Below are 16,527 nucleotides of genomic sequence, written 5' to 3'. Positions count from 1 at the left end.
AGACGTTATCTACTGCTGATAGTGGTATTGATGAAAACTATCTACTGCTGATAGCGGTATTGATGAAGACGTCATCTACTGCTGATAGTGGTATTGATGAAGAAGTTATCTACTGCTGATAGTGGTATTGACGAAGACGTTATCTACTGCTGATAGTGGTATTGATGAAGACGTTATCTACTGCTGATAGTGGTATTGATGAAGACGTCATCTACTGCTGATAGTGGTATTGACGAAGACGTTATCTACTGCTGATAGTGGTATTGATGAAAACTATCTACTGCTGATAGTGGTATTGATGAAGACGTCATCTACTGCTGATAGTGGTATTGATGAAGACGTTATCTACTGCTGATAGTGGTATTGATGAAGACGTTATATACTGCTGATAGTGGTATTGATGAAGATGTTATCTACTGCTGATAGTGGTATTGATGAAGATGGTATCTACTGCTGATAGTGGTATTGATGAAGACGTTATATACTGCTGATAGCGGTATTGATGAAAACTATCTACTGCTGATAGTGGTATTGATGAAGACGTTATCTCCTGCTGATAGTGGTATTAATGAAGACGTTATCTACTGCTGATAGTGGTATTGATGAAGACGTTATATACTGCTGATAGTGGTATTGATGAAGAAGCTATATACTGCTGATAGCGGCATTGATGAAGACTGTTGTATGTATTTACTCACAGTCATACAAACTTAACTTCTTCCTTTTATGTAAAGCTTAAAATATTGAAAACGGTAGTTATCTCAAAATATCATCCATTCAGCCAATTACTCGCATTTTCAATCATTTGACCAAGTAAGTACCTCCATTTATTGATCATGATCTTCTAGCAGGGCGATAAGACATCCGCTAACTGCGTAGCTAGCAATTCATCGTGTTGATTAAATCGATCACTAACATCAGTTTTCTTGATGAAAAACGCGCCATATATAAAGGCAATTGAAATGTCACTACTTTCTAGTGTTTCTACGCGCTTCATGTTTCAATTTAAATAGATTATAACCCTTGCTAACTGCAGTGGATGTCGAGTGCCGTCAACAAACAGGTGAAATCCTTAAAATATTAATCACGGTAATGGTAAAGCTTCGTGACCATATTTGGAATATACATGAAAAATACATGAATAAAGTCTACATGGCTGCATCGTAATGTAGCATTTGGTTCGGTGACCTTGTATAGTACTCGTTTGATTTTTTTTTTAATCAACCAAATTTAAGTTCAAAGTTTCAATGAAAGAGCTAAGGCTAAGGCTTTTTTTTTGTAACAAGCTTGCAGATTGTTGATGACGGGCGTGTTGTATGTTAACATACTACTTTACGTTGACTTAAAGCGAATCCAGATAACAGTTGCAGGGTTACTTGAGTATGTTATATGCCAGATTATCGTGTCATTCAATGTCAAATAAGCCTGTAGTCTGGACGAAACTCTTACATTAATACTGGCACACGTTTATAAACCTGACATTTTACTGTTTCATATATAGATTTGAATTGTTTCTGGGAAAACATTTAAAGAGCATATAAATTTATAATATACTCAGGCCAGGAGTCTATAACAAGGGGTGCCGTAGTGGTAAAAAATAGCTTCTCTTCACAAATTGAGACAAAAGAACGACATTTAAAATCCCATATCTCAATGGTCGATCTCTGACCCCTTAGGAGCCTGCATGGTTATGCACCTAACTCAGCCATTTTAGTAAGCTTTAACGTAATACAAGTTAGTTTGTGGTAAAGGCTCAATTTGACAAACCTCCAATTAGGATCAAAGTTAGCATTCCCCAACGACGTACATTCACATTATATTCACTATTGTTAGTCTTGAACCGCGTAATTGTATTTGAAGAAAGTATTCCCGTATTCTCATGCTCTGCCTTTTTTGCTCTTTACATCGATTATTAATACCAAATAAAAAGTGTTTGTCGAATGGCATGACAGCCAGTATGTCAACATAAATAAGTTTGACATGTGTGAAATTGTTATCTGTCTAGCCTGTACATCATGTGTGTCGTTCTCATACACCCAGAATTCTGCAGGCATGCGAAAAAATGTTTTAATTTAATTTCAAAACCAATATTTGCATTTTTTTTTGTAAAACACCTGAATTTTTGACAATACACGTGTGTTGATGGAATTCTACATTTCATTATTGCTTGAGCATAATATAGCGTATGATTCAGAGATCAAATAGCCCACAGTGGATGGTTTTAATAATATATTTCATTAGATTAACATTACATAAAACACGATGGTCAGTACAAATCCCAGAAGAAATAATTTGCCATTTAAATTAAAGATATACCATTTGAAAAGTTAATGATAAAAATGAGTCACAGGAGCCAGGTTGCATATTAATGACGAAATAAAACCAAAAAATAGGGCAATTTTCACTTGCGTTTAAAAAAAAAAAAGTCAGCTTGTAACAGCAGCGATGATTCATTGTTGCCTATTACCATTTTTGACCAATTTAGTAACAAATTAGCACAAAAGTCTTAGAATCACGTCAAAACCACTCAAAAATTTGTAGATAATGGATCAATTAGAAATTGTACAAATTTGTATTAGTCATTGTAGACGCGTCGAGACAAATTATTGTGTTCAAATTGTGCAATCACGCGCGAACACTTGCAGACGACAAATCGTATTCGTAAATCGATGGTGGGTATATTCCGGCGCTACCAAGGAAACGTGTGAATGCAACTATTTAGATGGTTTAGTTTCCGTAGAATGGTGTAACAGATATATTGGTTTTCTAAAGTATCCAGGTTCCAACAACAGTGTTCTTGTATAATGTACTTATTCATGGTCTATTCAGTAAGATCACTTTGACGTGGGCCTTTTTTTCTACGGCATCATGTTGGCGCTAAATGCGTTAATCAAACCTTCACGTCGTGTTCAATGCGACAGCCCGGTCTGACAGCTACGTGCTAGTTAGAAAGGCTTCATTTATTAGCCTTTATCCAATTTGAAATCCACTTATTACTGTTACAGTAATTTTTTTAATCCTTCAACAGTTAGCCCTACTACAGGGCCTTATTTTTTTAATTTTTTTTACATGCTATACTCAGAGACACGCTATACCCCGAGAACTGCTTAACCCACTAACCGCTGTCCCCGAGAACTACAGGGCCTTATTTTTTTAATTTTTTTTTACATGCTATACTCAGAGACACGCTATACCCCGAGAACTGCTTAACCCACTAACCGCTGTCCCCGAGAAATAAGGCCCTACGAAACTTGACTATAACCCCCCACCGTGCCTTGAACGAAGTCACTGCAAAGTAACATGAAACCATGATGTAACCACTCCATATTTGGAACGGCAATATGCTTGGACCCGCCCACAAGTAAAGTGATAGGACCACCTGTTGGTATCTGTCAACAATGGATTTGCGGTCGCGAGTAGCTGCTGGGGTATACCAAAATATGACCTGGACATCTAGGACAAGGTTAAATTGAAATAATCATGATTTCTTTTCATAATATTTACCACTGAATCGTTGTATCGCTTTCAAGTAGTAAATAGCAATGATTAGACTAGAGACTCATTATTCAATTCGCTTAGGCCCTATATCAAACTCGTTAAATGCTGTTGAAGGAAGAAAGAAGTAGGCCCTACATTCTATAAATATTAAAATTACAGGCGTAGGCCTATAAGTATATCGTGGAATTTTTATCATATTAATAATTCATAATCATAATGCGTTATTGTTTTTCTGAACAGTGCCCATAATTTTATAATTTTCGTGGTGGGTGAATTGTTGATTCCATGAATGCAATTTTTATCAAGACTTTACATTAAAAAATAATACTTGGTTGGTGCAAAATATAGGGCCTACCAGAGTCACGCGAGTTTAAACAAAAAAGCTAGCCCATGTTGTCTTCTGTGCAGACTGTTGTCTTTTATTTAGAATAATTTAAAATCTGCCGCCGTACTGGCTAGGAGATTTAAGAAATAGGCCCTAGTAAATGGACATTCTAGGTAAAAAATATGTTTGTCTTGGGTATTAGCCTAAAAGCTTGTCCCAGAATTCCGGAAACCCATTGTTGCGCATGTAGTATAATATGTAGCGCAAATACTTTTAATATGTGATAAGAAGTCACACCAATTATCATTGTAATCTGCCGCCGGCCGCCCAAAAAGTCTTTGATCTTCATATTTTTCAATTATTGTCTGCAAACAACTATTGAGGTTTTTACATAAATAATGTAAGAAATCACACAAAATTGGTCAGAGATAGCATGGCGTTCGCTCTGGAAGGAGCATCGCTTAATGCGGGAGCTAGACCAAAAACTGGCCGACTCTCTCAGGCTACATCTTTGCCCAACTCTCAGCGCTTGTGTTGTATTTGCAATATAGCGGTACAACGTACACATTACAAAGTTATTGCACCATCCAGGAACATACATCAGAGTAATCAGTCTCTGGAGAAGTATGCTGCTCTACAGAATACTTTGAATAAAGCCCTTGACGTGGATAATATACTAGCTGCAACGACATCTCGTGACATTTGTGATAAATGTCAAAGAAGAGCTGACAAAATTTTCAAATCTTCGTCGGACAAAGAGGACTTTGTCAAAACATTTCATGCCACTCAACGGACTCGCAATGCGAAGTTGCAGACTCCAACAAAACCGCCCGAGTTTGCAGGCAGGAGAGCGAAACGACTTTCTAAGGGGACACCGTCGCCATCTTCCAGACCCACGAAAAGGACATCATTGTCATTTTCACCTTTAAACCAAGCACGTACCCCTACAGCATCAACTGGAGCCTCTAGGCCAAGTACACGTGAAGATGTGGGAGATCAAGATGAACCAGTTGCAGTTCCCCTCACTGACATCACAAATCAGAGTACTTCGAGTGCAAGCTCAACGACACGTGAGCCGTATGTTCAAGCAAAGGTGAGTGTTTTAAGAACTTTATAAAAATTTCTAAACGACGAGACCAAATATTTATTTTCATGAAGTTGAATCCTGAAAAATGCTGAGTGATAAAAGGTATAGTCCAGACGATCGAGAACATGTTAAAAATCAGTATCGTCCATTTATCACTAGGTTTAATTACATTAGCCAACTTTCTTCGTCAGGGAGCAAAATAAAAAAATCAGGGGCAAAAAAAAAAAATCCCGGTCGCATCATTTTAGGCCTAGGCCTGTAATATGGATAGACTACATGCAAAGTCTCTGAGCTCCCATAAAGGCCTCATTCATGGGACAATGTGCCCGCATAGCGCGGAAAATGTTTGTATTTTACCATATATATAGGCCATAATCTGGATGAATTTCAGGGCGAAAAACGGGCTCCTTCCTTGCCCCTTTTCGTTTCCTTTGCCTTCCTGATTTTTATTCTCTAAGATGCACCTTTCTCTTATTTTTTGTCGGGAGCCCCTTTCAGTTTTTTTTTCATTTGTCTGCACTTAGTCGTGGAGTTGGTGGGGGAGGGGAAGCATAAAAAACATACAATTCGAACCAATTAATGAGATCAAGACTCCATTTCAAAATCATAATTTAAAAAAAAAGACATGAGTCCTGACCTGATCCGAATCCTATTTTGGCCTTCACATTATAAACCAACAGCCCCCTTCTTCATCACATAGAATATTTTTTATAACTAACAAAACAAAATTAGGGAAAAACAGCCAAATAAATTAATTGCAAAGCATGTTCGTATCATCTTGTGAAAATTTCACGAATCTCATGCTCGCAAATATTTCTTTTTTTTTCATTTCAATTGCGTGTCATGCAAAAATGCTGGTTCTTTCAAATCGCGAATAATTTCGTGACGCAAAAATATTAGATTTTCAGTCCCGTTTTTCAGCGCAACCATCTAGGATGTCAACCCTACGTTTTGATGGTGTTTCCATAATCTTTTTAACTGCTTTCTCAAAAATGCCCATTTGAAGTCAACAGACTGCAGGTTTAGACACGAAAATTGTTATGTTAAGTGGTTTGATTGTATCAAACACATTGAAATGAACAAACCAAATTAAATACCATATTTCTTCGTAAAATAATTTAAATAAAGTATGAATTTAGATAACACGTAAAGAATGTCAACCTTGAGTTAATCGAGCCCAAATAAAAACATGAGGATTCTGTGATTACGGTCGTGATATTAATTGGATTGTGATATCTGTCAGTGGTTAATATAATTTGAAAAATAGTGCATCCTTCGCATTTGTAACTTATTTGGTAGTAGACAGGTTATTAATCTACGCTTTAAGCATGCAGTTGATGTGTAGATATGTGATAATAATCAAAACGGCACATTTCAGCCGTACTAAAAAGCCGAAATGCAAAACAATCATGCAATAGACCATGCCATCATGCATGATCATCATGATTTGGTCACATACAAAACAATCATGATATGAACTATGCTAGATCATCACAGATCGTGAGATCATTAAGTGTTGAAACGCTCCTCTAGCTCTCCATGAGGATGCACGGTGAGGTAAACAAACAACCAGGCATTGGTCAGAACTGCGCTAAATCTGTCCCAGGAAAGCCGACACAGGTTGTTCAAAATTAATGCATCTGTTTTATTTTTAAATACATTGAATTAAAATTATATTTTGTACATCTTTTCAGATCAAATTGAAATATGGCCAGTCTAACTACCAGGAGTTTCCTGTTGATGACGACTGGGTCAATGTCCTGGAACGTTTGTGTTTTGGTGGGAAAGAATCAGCAACCAAATACATGTTGTCGCTGCCTGGTGTGCATTCTCAAGCAGTGGCCATGGTAGCAAGTGACATCAAAAGAGAATGTGCATCAATTTGCAGTGGGCCATCTCTATTCCGGGATGCAACGGGAGAGAAGCTGACATCGTGGTCAACTGCAGCACAAGCAGACGAATTGAACAAACGCACACCTACGTTCTTGACATGTCTGGAGGCTGCTGGAACACCAGCACATTTACCAAAGAACAAGGTGAAAGATGCAGATAAAATACAGAATGGTCTAATGACTGCAGCTGGAGTAATTCTGAAAACAAGAAACAATTTCATGAATTCACACCAGACCATGATTTCATTAGCACTTCGGCAAGGTGGTGCAGGAGAGAAGACATTCCGCAGGCTTCAATCAATTGGAGTCTGCAACAGCTATAGGAGCACAGACAATAAGTTAGATGAACTGTGCATTGATTATGATCTGCCTGTAAGGAATTGGCAATCAGAAATGGTCCAAGACTTAAAAAAGGAAAGACAAATCATGTCCCAGATCAAAAATGTGGAAGCTGAAATGGTGGAGGGAGAAGTAGAAGATCTTCTACTTCTCGAACATATCCTAGACGGACTGAAGAAAGACCTGGAAAACCATAACAAGTCGCGCCATCCAGGTTACCAACTTGTGGGTGACAATGTGGACATGAAAATTCATGTCCGACAGATGACGGTGTCGCATCAAAATACTGACTTGCACCATTTCAACCACCTAGCTGTGAAGAACAGAGTGAATGCTTTCCATCTGCCTGATGACAAGCCTATATGTCCACCTGATGAATTTCAGCCCAACCTAGTCCTGCCCAATGTATTAACCAACGCTGCCCTTCGATCCAGTTGGATTGTTTTGATTGGAAGGATAATATCGGAGCACATTACATCCTTTGCTTGGTTCAAGGATCACCTACCCGATCTCATACCACATGAGCATATGGCTGAAGCAGGAAAGAAGAGTGAAACAGTAAGTACCGTAATTAATGTAATTCTTTCTGGTGCACACAAACATGATTCTAGCTTGAGGTTTCAGATGGTATAAAAATGTCAAACTTTTTTTTCCAAAACTGGGGGATGAGGCTGTGTATCACAAAATGCCCCTTCAAAAGCAAAAATTAATTCCATTGTATTGCTGTGAATATTTGCCTGAGCAGTGTTTAAGGCCTAAAAAATGTTGATTGGCGTAACCCGACCTTCTCTAAGCAGGCCAGACCCTAACTTTTTTTTTTTTTTTTTTAGGGGGCAAAAAAAAATAATAAGGCGATGAAAAAAAAGAAACCCTGTTTTATTTTAATCTGTAAATCTGTAAATAATTTGCAGTCTGAGAAAATACAAAAAAAAAATTGTTCCTGCAATATCCGAAATTTGAGTCGGCATAAATTTGTACAGAAATTTTTTTTACCTAATTTGTTCAAAATCTGGGTCAGTCGGACCCAAAATCTGGGTCAGTCGGACCCATAGAACATGGTTTTCTTTTTTTGTTGCCTAATATAATTTAAAATAAATACATAAAAATAGGCCCCCTACACTTTAAAAAAACACAAAAAAAGTTCCAAAGTAAGTTGTCAAACATTTTACAGAATTCACTAGCAAAGTGGTTCCATATTTGTAATTCCTTGTTAATTGGATCACACATATTTTGAAATAATGGTACATGCCATAGACTTTGCATGGTTTACCAGAGATGCACACAGATTTATAAAAAAATGAGTGCCAGACATGATTGAGCCGGCAACTTGTGAACCCGGCCGGCCGTATGGCATTTTCCAATATAGTCGGTTAGTTTTGAGGGGTTCATTATCGAACCCCAACGGTTTTAGCTTGTATTTATATTATTTATCAACATGGGCCTATTTGTTTGTGATATTTCAAGCGTTTTAAAATTTCAAAATAATCCCATTCAATTACACGGTTGACGATGAAAATTTACTGAATTTAGAGAATGCAATGCGGCCACCACCTGTGCCAGAGAGAGAGAGAGTAGTACACATTTTAATATTGTTTCTATTTTCAACTCTTAAAAACTTAATGATTTGATATGGATTACAATGTGACACAAATAATTGTAAACTATGAAATTATTTTGTTGATATTTACTTTGGGTACCGTATTTTAATTACACCCGCCAAAAAAAAAGCAGCATCATACTTATTACTAATTAATGCTAGTCAAGAAGCAAGGGAAATCCTGTGAAGTTTTTGTCATCGAGGGCTCAACCGATAATCAGATCCGATATTGTATCGGCTTGATATTTTCGATATTGGTATCGGATTTGATATCAGTAAAATATATTAAAAAACAAACAAACCTGAACCTACTTTGAGCTTCTATTACTTAGGCCAAAAAAAATTAGTTCTGTTGCCCTGAACTGTCCGACCATAAATCCTGAAAAATCAGGGTCTGTTGTTTTTTTGGGTTTTTTTTGTGAATGATGAATTTTACATTTTACAGATTTATTCAAAAAATCAATATTTTTCACTTTATTTAATATTTTATTTAAAGACTACTCTTTAATTGATGTCTAACAGGTATCCAGAAGTCAAAATTGACAAATGCCCCCCCACCATTGAAGAAGCATTATTTAATATTTGAGGGGATTTTTACAAACTGAAGGTTTGATGAAAAAAACGAAAAAAAGAATCCGACCGTCCGACCCAACTTTCCCATTTTCCCACTTCAGGGCAACACAACAATATTTTTTTGCTGTATCATTCATGATTACATGTACTTCCTGCCTGAAAAATTAAATTTCAGTTTATTATCTTTATGCAAACCTTTTAATTTGTGTTTACCTCTTTATCTATAACATTTATAAAGGCATGGAAATCCAATGCATTTATAATAGATGAAGAGGTAAACATATTTATTTGATCATTTCAATCTTTATTGCAATCATTAAAAAACATACAAACTTAAAGCACAATGATTGAAAAGAAAACACATGTTTGCCTTTTTAGGATAACAAAGTTTCATTTCTTAGTAAATATTTTTTTCTTTATTAGCTGTGAGTGATCCTAGCACTTTATAGGTCAAGTGGTTCTCCCAGGGTGGTTCTCCAAATTTTGTGTTTTTTACCTATATGCAATGATTAGAGTTTAAACAAAAATGAATCATTTTAAAACTTAGACCCATGACCTTTAAACACTTTGGAGCAATTTTGGTATTTCAATGTCTACAGATAAACAGGAGATTTTTAAGTTTCAAGCCTTAATGGCAAAAAGTGCCCAACCTTTGAAAACCATACACTTGGCAGTTGGACTATGGTATACTTTTTTATGAATTCTTATTATTGTTTGCATTATCTTATAAATTAGGTTGGTCTTGGTGTCTTGCCCTACAACGAAAACACAAAAGAAGGAATGAAAGAAATCATGAAGAATAAACACACCCGTGTTCCAGGTCATGGTACTCCAGACCGCTGTAAGATCATCGATGCAGGAGACTTACTTACCGCTATGAGAGGAAGTGCAGCACAGGAGAATGTCCGTGATGCTAACAAACCAGGTGATGCGTTGGATGATCTCATCCCAGTAATTGCTGACTTTCATCTTCAAGCCAATTCCTATGATGTAAGTTTAACTGTTTAATTTGCCACTTGACTGGAGGGGGTGAACACTAAAATTTCTCAAAAGGTGCTGAAAGCCGACAAAAACTGTTCCATGGGTGGTCTGGTTGTTTATTGGTTCGTTTTTTGGCATTTTTTTGTTTGTTTGTTTTTGGTTGAAAATAATTCTAAAAAGCACCAAAATCTGTAAATATTTTGGAATTTGGGGAAATACATGTACCAAAGAAAATTGTCAAAATTTGGGTTGGCATTCATTTGTATATGGGAAAAATTGTTTCCCAATTGTAAAATCTGTGTTGGTCAGGCCCGTAGAACAGGGTTTTCTTTTCATGTCTCCTTTTTTAAAGGACATAAATCACATAATGTACGTACCACAAGGTGAAAAAATATGCTACAAGCTGGAGCATCTGGGGAGGTGCACCACACTCCATGGCAATTTAAAAAGGTCCACTGTTTTCATTTTCATTTTGGTTTCAATTTTGTACTGAAGGATCATTATGCAGAGGCGCCATTTAACATTAGCTTTGGACATTTAATTATTTTATTGATATTTCACCCGGGTAAGTCAGTGGAAAATAAATTACATAAATCTCCAAAACTAACTACGGTAATATAAAAAGTTTACTTTTGTTTTTTGAACCAAAAAAAACTTTTTTGGCAAAGCATTTTTATACTATCAGGACACAAGTACTGTATCACATTCTTTGCAATGATTGTCGACTTTATCCTGGATCACAACTAAGGGTGTGAGTGAGTCCCGCCCGATAATCCTATTACCCGGGCAGGAAATTCCCTGCCTGGGTACCCGAAATTTAAAAAAATAATAATAAAAAAGGGTTTTTTTTCGATTTTGTAGTGTCTCTGGACCTAGACCTAAATGCTAGGATCATTCATGGTTGACCTAAAAAAAAAAAAATTTTGCACATTGTTTTGTGTTTTAATATGAAAATTGATACATAGTTTTCATGTCATACTCTACAGTAATGCCCAAAAAAAGTAATTGTTTGTTTGTCCTCCACAGCTTTGAAAGAGGATGTGCGGGTGGGCGGATTTTTTTTTTTTAATTCTTTTTTTTTGGATTTGACTATCATTAATAAAGTATGAAAACTATGTATCAATTTTCATATTAAAACACAAAACAATGTGCAAAATCATTTTTTTTTTTTAGGTCAACCATGAATGATCCTAGCATTTAGGTAGGTCTAGGTCCAGAGACACTACAAAACCGAAAAAAAACTTTGAAAAAAAAAAAGGATATTTTTTTTGCAATTTGAATATCCGGTTACCCGCCCGAAAAATTCGCCGGGTACCTGGGCACAAAATTACCCGAAATAATAACACCAAGTTAAGTATAGTCTTTATAAATGTTCATGTAATTGCTGCAGTTGTACTAATATCCCAATTCATTTTATTGACAGGGAATTTGGAAACAGGGATTTGACAAGCGTTCTGTTGGAGAACCGGGTACACTTACTCATGCCAAGACTCTCCTCATGGCCAAGAATGTCAAGGATAACCCTATAGCTGATGTCAACGCTGCTGAAGAATTCCTGAAGAAATACACACATGCATTGATTATAGCTGCTGCACTTGAGTTCTTTGGACTTGAAGATGTGTCAGGTGTGCCTACAAAGAACGCCTATGATGGACAGGAACCAAAACAGTTCATCGAAGACAAACTTGGGGCATTGCTTGATCAGTTTGCCATTCCTGACAATACAGCTAGTGACGTATCCTTGTTGTGCCCCAAATGCAGCAAAAAATATGCAACTATGCCTGGTCTTCGCAAGCACATGGAAGAGTTTCATGGCCCCGGAGCACCAGAAGGAGATGAAAATCCAAGCAAAGAAGATGGCATATACAATTACAGCTGCTACATGCTCTGCCTGTGTCTTCTATCTTTAAATTTCACAGATGCAAGACAAATGGGAGATGGAGAGCGACTCATGATTATATCTAGGTACTTAATGATATTCTTCAAGTTGTCAGGAAAACACAATTACAGTTATCACACCTTAAGAATGCTGTCACAGGTGAATGCTTTGCTCTCTCCAAGACAAGCGTACAATCTGAAATGGAACAGATTTGTGAACACTCACAACAAGACTGGTACCAACATTGAACCTGACAGGTTCAATGAACACTACAACAGGGAGTACAAAGACAATTTCAGAGGTCTGCATGGGAAAGTCACCACTGCAGCCACTGACAGGATCAGTCAGTCATCAAGAAAAGTAACTGATGCATTACATGCATTTGATAAGGCCAACAAAGTAAAGCCAAGAAGCCGTGGTCACACATCTGCAGACTTCAAAGATGACGTGCAACTGCTCTCCAAACGCATGCATGAAGAACATATATTTGAACAGCAAGGAAATCGCTTCCACAAGTCATTTCCAGGAATGAAGAATAACTTCATGGCTGCCATTGACCATGCTGCCCTTAACAAGTGGATTCGTCAATCCTTCAAGTACGAAGCAAGGAAAGGCATCTGGAGTAGTGCCTAAATGTGCATGACGGATCATGGAATTAGTACTCTTACATGACTTGGTCGACATACATATGATCAAAATTTGAACACAAGTTCACTGTATTAACTTGAATGTAAGCGAAAGCCCAAAATGCTTGATTTTAATCCAAATGACTTGAAACTTGTCAGAAAGGTGTATTAAAAGTAGATCTAGAGAAACTTGTACAGAGCCCTTTTTTAACAAAACCTCTCCAAATTTGAAATATGGTGATTTTTTCCCAAAAATTGAAAACCTTAGAAATTTTCGAATAAACACAATCTTAAAACGTCTCAAAAACAAAAACGGAGCAAATTTTGTGAAAAAGGGCTCTGTATACTTCACTTTATTATGTTGCAAATAGTTAAATATTGGTGGTTTCAGACTCGTTGATGTTTTAATTTTTCTGAAAAACTTGAATAAATAAGTCTATAAAAATCCAATATGGCCACCGTTACCATGGCAACGGTGGTTGCGGCAACGAAAAAAAATAGATTTTTGAGTTGAGAATAGGTATACACCAACACCAGTGATGATTGTTTATCCAAAAAGTCCAAAATAGCCAAAAATGCCTTCTTAGCTAAACAGCCCCCTTAAGTTAAATTCAGGTTTTTGGCTTTATTTGCAGTTGGCAGTTTAAAGTACATTTTATGCAGTCAATATGTTTGATCAGTGTTTAAGTTAACACCCAACAGTAGCTGTCTTCAAATGAATAAGAAGTTGAACATTGTATGTATGGATGTGCATGATTTTTATTGAAACCATAGAAATGTTAACAAATTTGGTAAAATTTAATCAATACAATTATAATGGTTGAATGTTATGACACATATTAAATACAAATGTACCGTATAATACATGTAGATCAAATCTTCTTTTGACACAAGTTACATAATATATTGTTGTGCAAGTATGTGCAATGGCTGCCTTGTGTTAGATTTTGAAATAACATTTGCATGCAGAGGAATCCAAAAACTTGACAAAACTATTAATTGCAGCATTGAATTTGAGATTGTTCATTACATGATCAAAGTTGATCCTTGGATCGGAGCATGTCAAGTCCCACTACCTCCACAGAGTTGACAACTTAACAGTACTATTTTTAAATGGCAAAAGGCAGCTATTGCACATACATGTAGACTTTCTTGCACTCACATGACGTTAGTTATGTATACCGGCAGCGATCATTGACATTGTACAACCATTCAAATTCATCATCAAAATATGTTATATTGAGGTCCTAAAATGAAGGCAATACAATGTATGTTACCAAATTTTGAAAACAATACGTAAGAGAAAATAGCTTCAAGTGAATCTTTCACTCGTCTTGAATATTGGTGTAAAGCATCCATTTGGATAAATCATATAAATGTGTGGAAGGGAAACTGTTATAGGCCTATACAATAACGCAACTTTATATAATAAAATTTTGATTCGGGCTGAATTGCACTATTTGTGGCCTTTGACAGCACAAATGACAATTCAATCAGCTTAATGTACACTCTCTAACATGATAAAAGCATACATGTACCCACAATATTTTTGGAAGAAATGGCACTTTCGCATTTAATTAAAACAATTCAACCTAATACATATAGTAACACATTCAATTTTGAAACGTTTGGAAAAGCATTGTTCAACAACTATCAATATTGATCACATACTCCACACCATAATGCAATGTAACCAGTACAAAAGATACAGGTTATTCCAAATGAATGTAGAATGTAAATATTAGTTATTATGTCATGAACATAAAATAGTCAATTGTAGAGGCTGAGCAGTATTTGTCCATTATTTGAGATAAAATTGCAATGGAAGTTGACAAACTGTCACCTGTTTGGAATTGAAACCATCATGCATAACATTATATTACTCTGATGATTATACTAGTAGTTAGTACATTAATACATGTATATGCTATATTTATGTATACAATTTTAAGCAAGTAAAAACAATAACATTGTACACAAATGGAAATTCCATAGAAGCTCATAGATAACTCCAGTGACACCTCATGATTTTGGTTTTTTGTTGTTGATAGGACTAGCACTGTAAGCTGTTACTGTTATATTGATTTTCAATGTAAAAATACTATTCGCTATTTCAATGCATCCAAACCAAATGTCCAGAAAATTAATGAGGTGTCACTGGAGCTAGACAATTTGCATAGTCAATTATAAAAAGAACATAGTGTACATGTACTGTATACTTACTGTGTACATTATTCTGAAAAGTCAGGTTATTCTCAAAAGTTGTTATAAATTTGTAACATACTTTTTTTTAAATGTTAAAACAACTGAGGTAAGTAAACAATACAAAATCATGTTACTCCAAACTTTTTGTTAATAAATTTGGATATGTGGCATTGAGCAAATCTTCCACACAAAGGAATGTTTTTATGAATCATCAATCATCAATCTAATATGGCTGCAAAATCGGATATACTTTTATGTGTTTTTTGGAAACAGCATTTCATAACTGTTGTATTTTATTTGTTTTTACCAAATATACACATAGCTCAATACATTTAAATTTTGATTACCCAAAATGTTCCAGATATTGTATGAATAAACCTTCAAATCACTTTTGTCATAAAATTACATAATTTGAATCTGAAACTTAGCCGAAGTCTTTGCATGGTCCAAAATAACGTATGTTTTGCTTTTCATTATGAGGCGTAATTTGCATAACAGTATAATTTGCATGCAGATATGCTAATTAGGGCCAGTAAAACATAGTAGGTTTGTCACACTTATATGTGCACTTATTAAGAAAAGTTCCAAAAGTATGTAACATAAAGTGTTATGAAGGTTTGAAATCTTAGTTTTCAAAATCTGGGTTATGTTCATTGAATGATTGAACGCCTCTTTTTAATTAGATATCAGACTCAAGAAGTTATTGCTTCTGACCATGCTTATTGCTTAACTACCGGTACTATAGTATATGATTGAAGATAAATTTACACATGGTTTAAAGATCTGATAGTACTGTACATTGTATATAATTATATTGTTATCATGTCATGTTTTATTGCTATACTCTTTTATTCTTTTTAACACCAACAATAAATGTATATAATTATAAACAAGATATCATTGAAGCCTTTGTGAAGAACTCATTTCATTTTCCAATAAGTAAGTTTAATCAATTTTATTGTGAACATAAATGGGGCAAATGTCATGTCCACCAACTTCAACTCAAATTTTAATCAAAACTTGAGGCAAACTAAATTGATTGCTTATTAACCTACCAATTCATGTTCTTGATCAAAAGACATTTAGGGCCTATATGATGTTGTATCACCGTGAGCTCACAATTATAGCCGATTCTGATAAGTTACACAAAGTTACAATTTATCTTTAATGTGAAATTTCAATTAGGCTAAAAAAAGATGCTATAGGGTCTATGTATGTCTCAAAGCCCATGGCAGTTTCAAAAACGGATGCGGAATGCGTTTCTGGATTTTTAAACTTATTTTTGAATTAAGATGTCATTTGCAATAATGTTCAAAAGTACACAGAATGACATTGTGGTTCATTTACACAATTGAAGTACAAATTAATTGTTTTATACCTATGAATGAAGTGAATTTTCTTCAAAATATTTCTGGGAATTTCATGAAATTGCCGTTTCAGCTGAAATGGCAGCGCTCAGAAAACTTAACACACGCTGGTGCTTTGAAACATAGCATTTTTTAGCCTTACATGTATTAATGCAACA

The 16,527-nt window shown here is 35.6% G+C and overlaps 2 protein-coding genes across 2 annotated transcripts in view; both read left to right on the top strand.

Annotated features, from left to right (window-relative positions):
* LOC140160771 (uncharacterized) overlaps positions 1–16,527 on the top strand; it is a 125,719-nt gene that overhangs the window by 88,191 nt on the left and 21,001 nt on the right.
* LOC140160416 (uncharacterized) lies at positions 4,257–16,434 on the top strand. The gene is made up of 4 exons (XM_072183650.1): positions 4,257–4,916; positions 6,605–7,699; positions 10,047–10,301; positions 11,716–16,434. The coding sequence occupies exons 1-4, from the start codon at positions 4,257–4,259 to the stop codon at positions 12,802–12,804; spliced, it is 3,099 nt and encodes a 1,032-aa protein (XP_072039751.1). The 3' UTR covers positions 12,805–16,434.

Source organism: Amphiura filiformis, chromosome 9, assembly GCF_039555335.1.
Source record: "Amphiura filiformis chromosome 9, Afil_fr2py, whole genome shotgun sequence".
Lineage (NCBI taxonomy): Eukaryota > Metazoa > Echinodermata > Ophiuroidea > Amphilepidida > Amphiuridae > Amphiura > Amphiura filiformis.
The sequence above is the reverse complement of the archived record's forward strand: the minus strand, read 5'-3'. Positions and strand labels throughout refer to the sequence as shown.

What these genes read in the sequence shown, in the direction of transcription:
- LOC140160416 (XM_072183650.1), top strand. Translation starts at nt 4,257, where the DNA reads ATGGCGTTCGCTCTGGAAGGAGCATCGCTTAATGCGGGAGCTAGACCA. An exon ending in AGCCGTATGTTCAAGCAAAG is followed by an intron (nt 4,917 to 6,604) that starts GTGAGTGTTTTA and finishes ACATCTTTTCAG; the next exon opens with ATCAAATTGAAATATGGCCA. An exon ending in TTCAAGCCAATTCCTATGAT is followed by an intron (nt 10,302 to 11,715) that starts GTAAGTTTAACT and finishes TTTTATTGACAG; the next exon opens with GGAATTTGGAAACAGGGATT.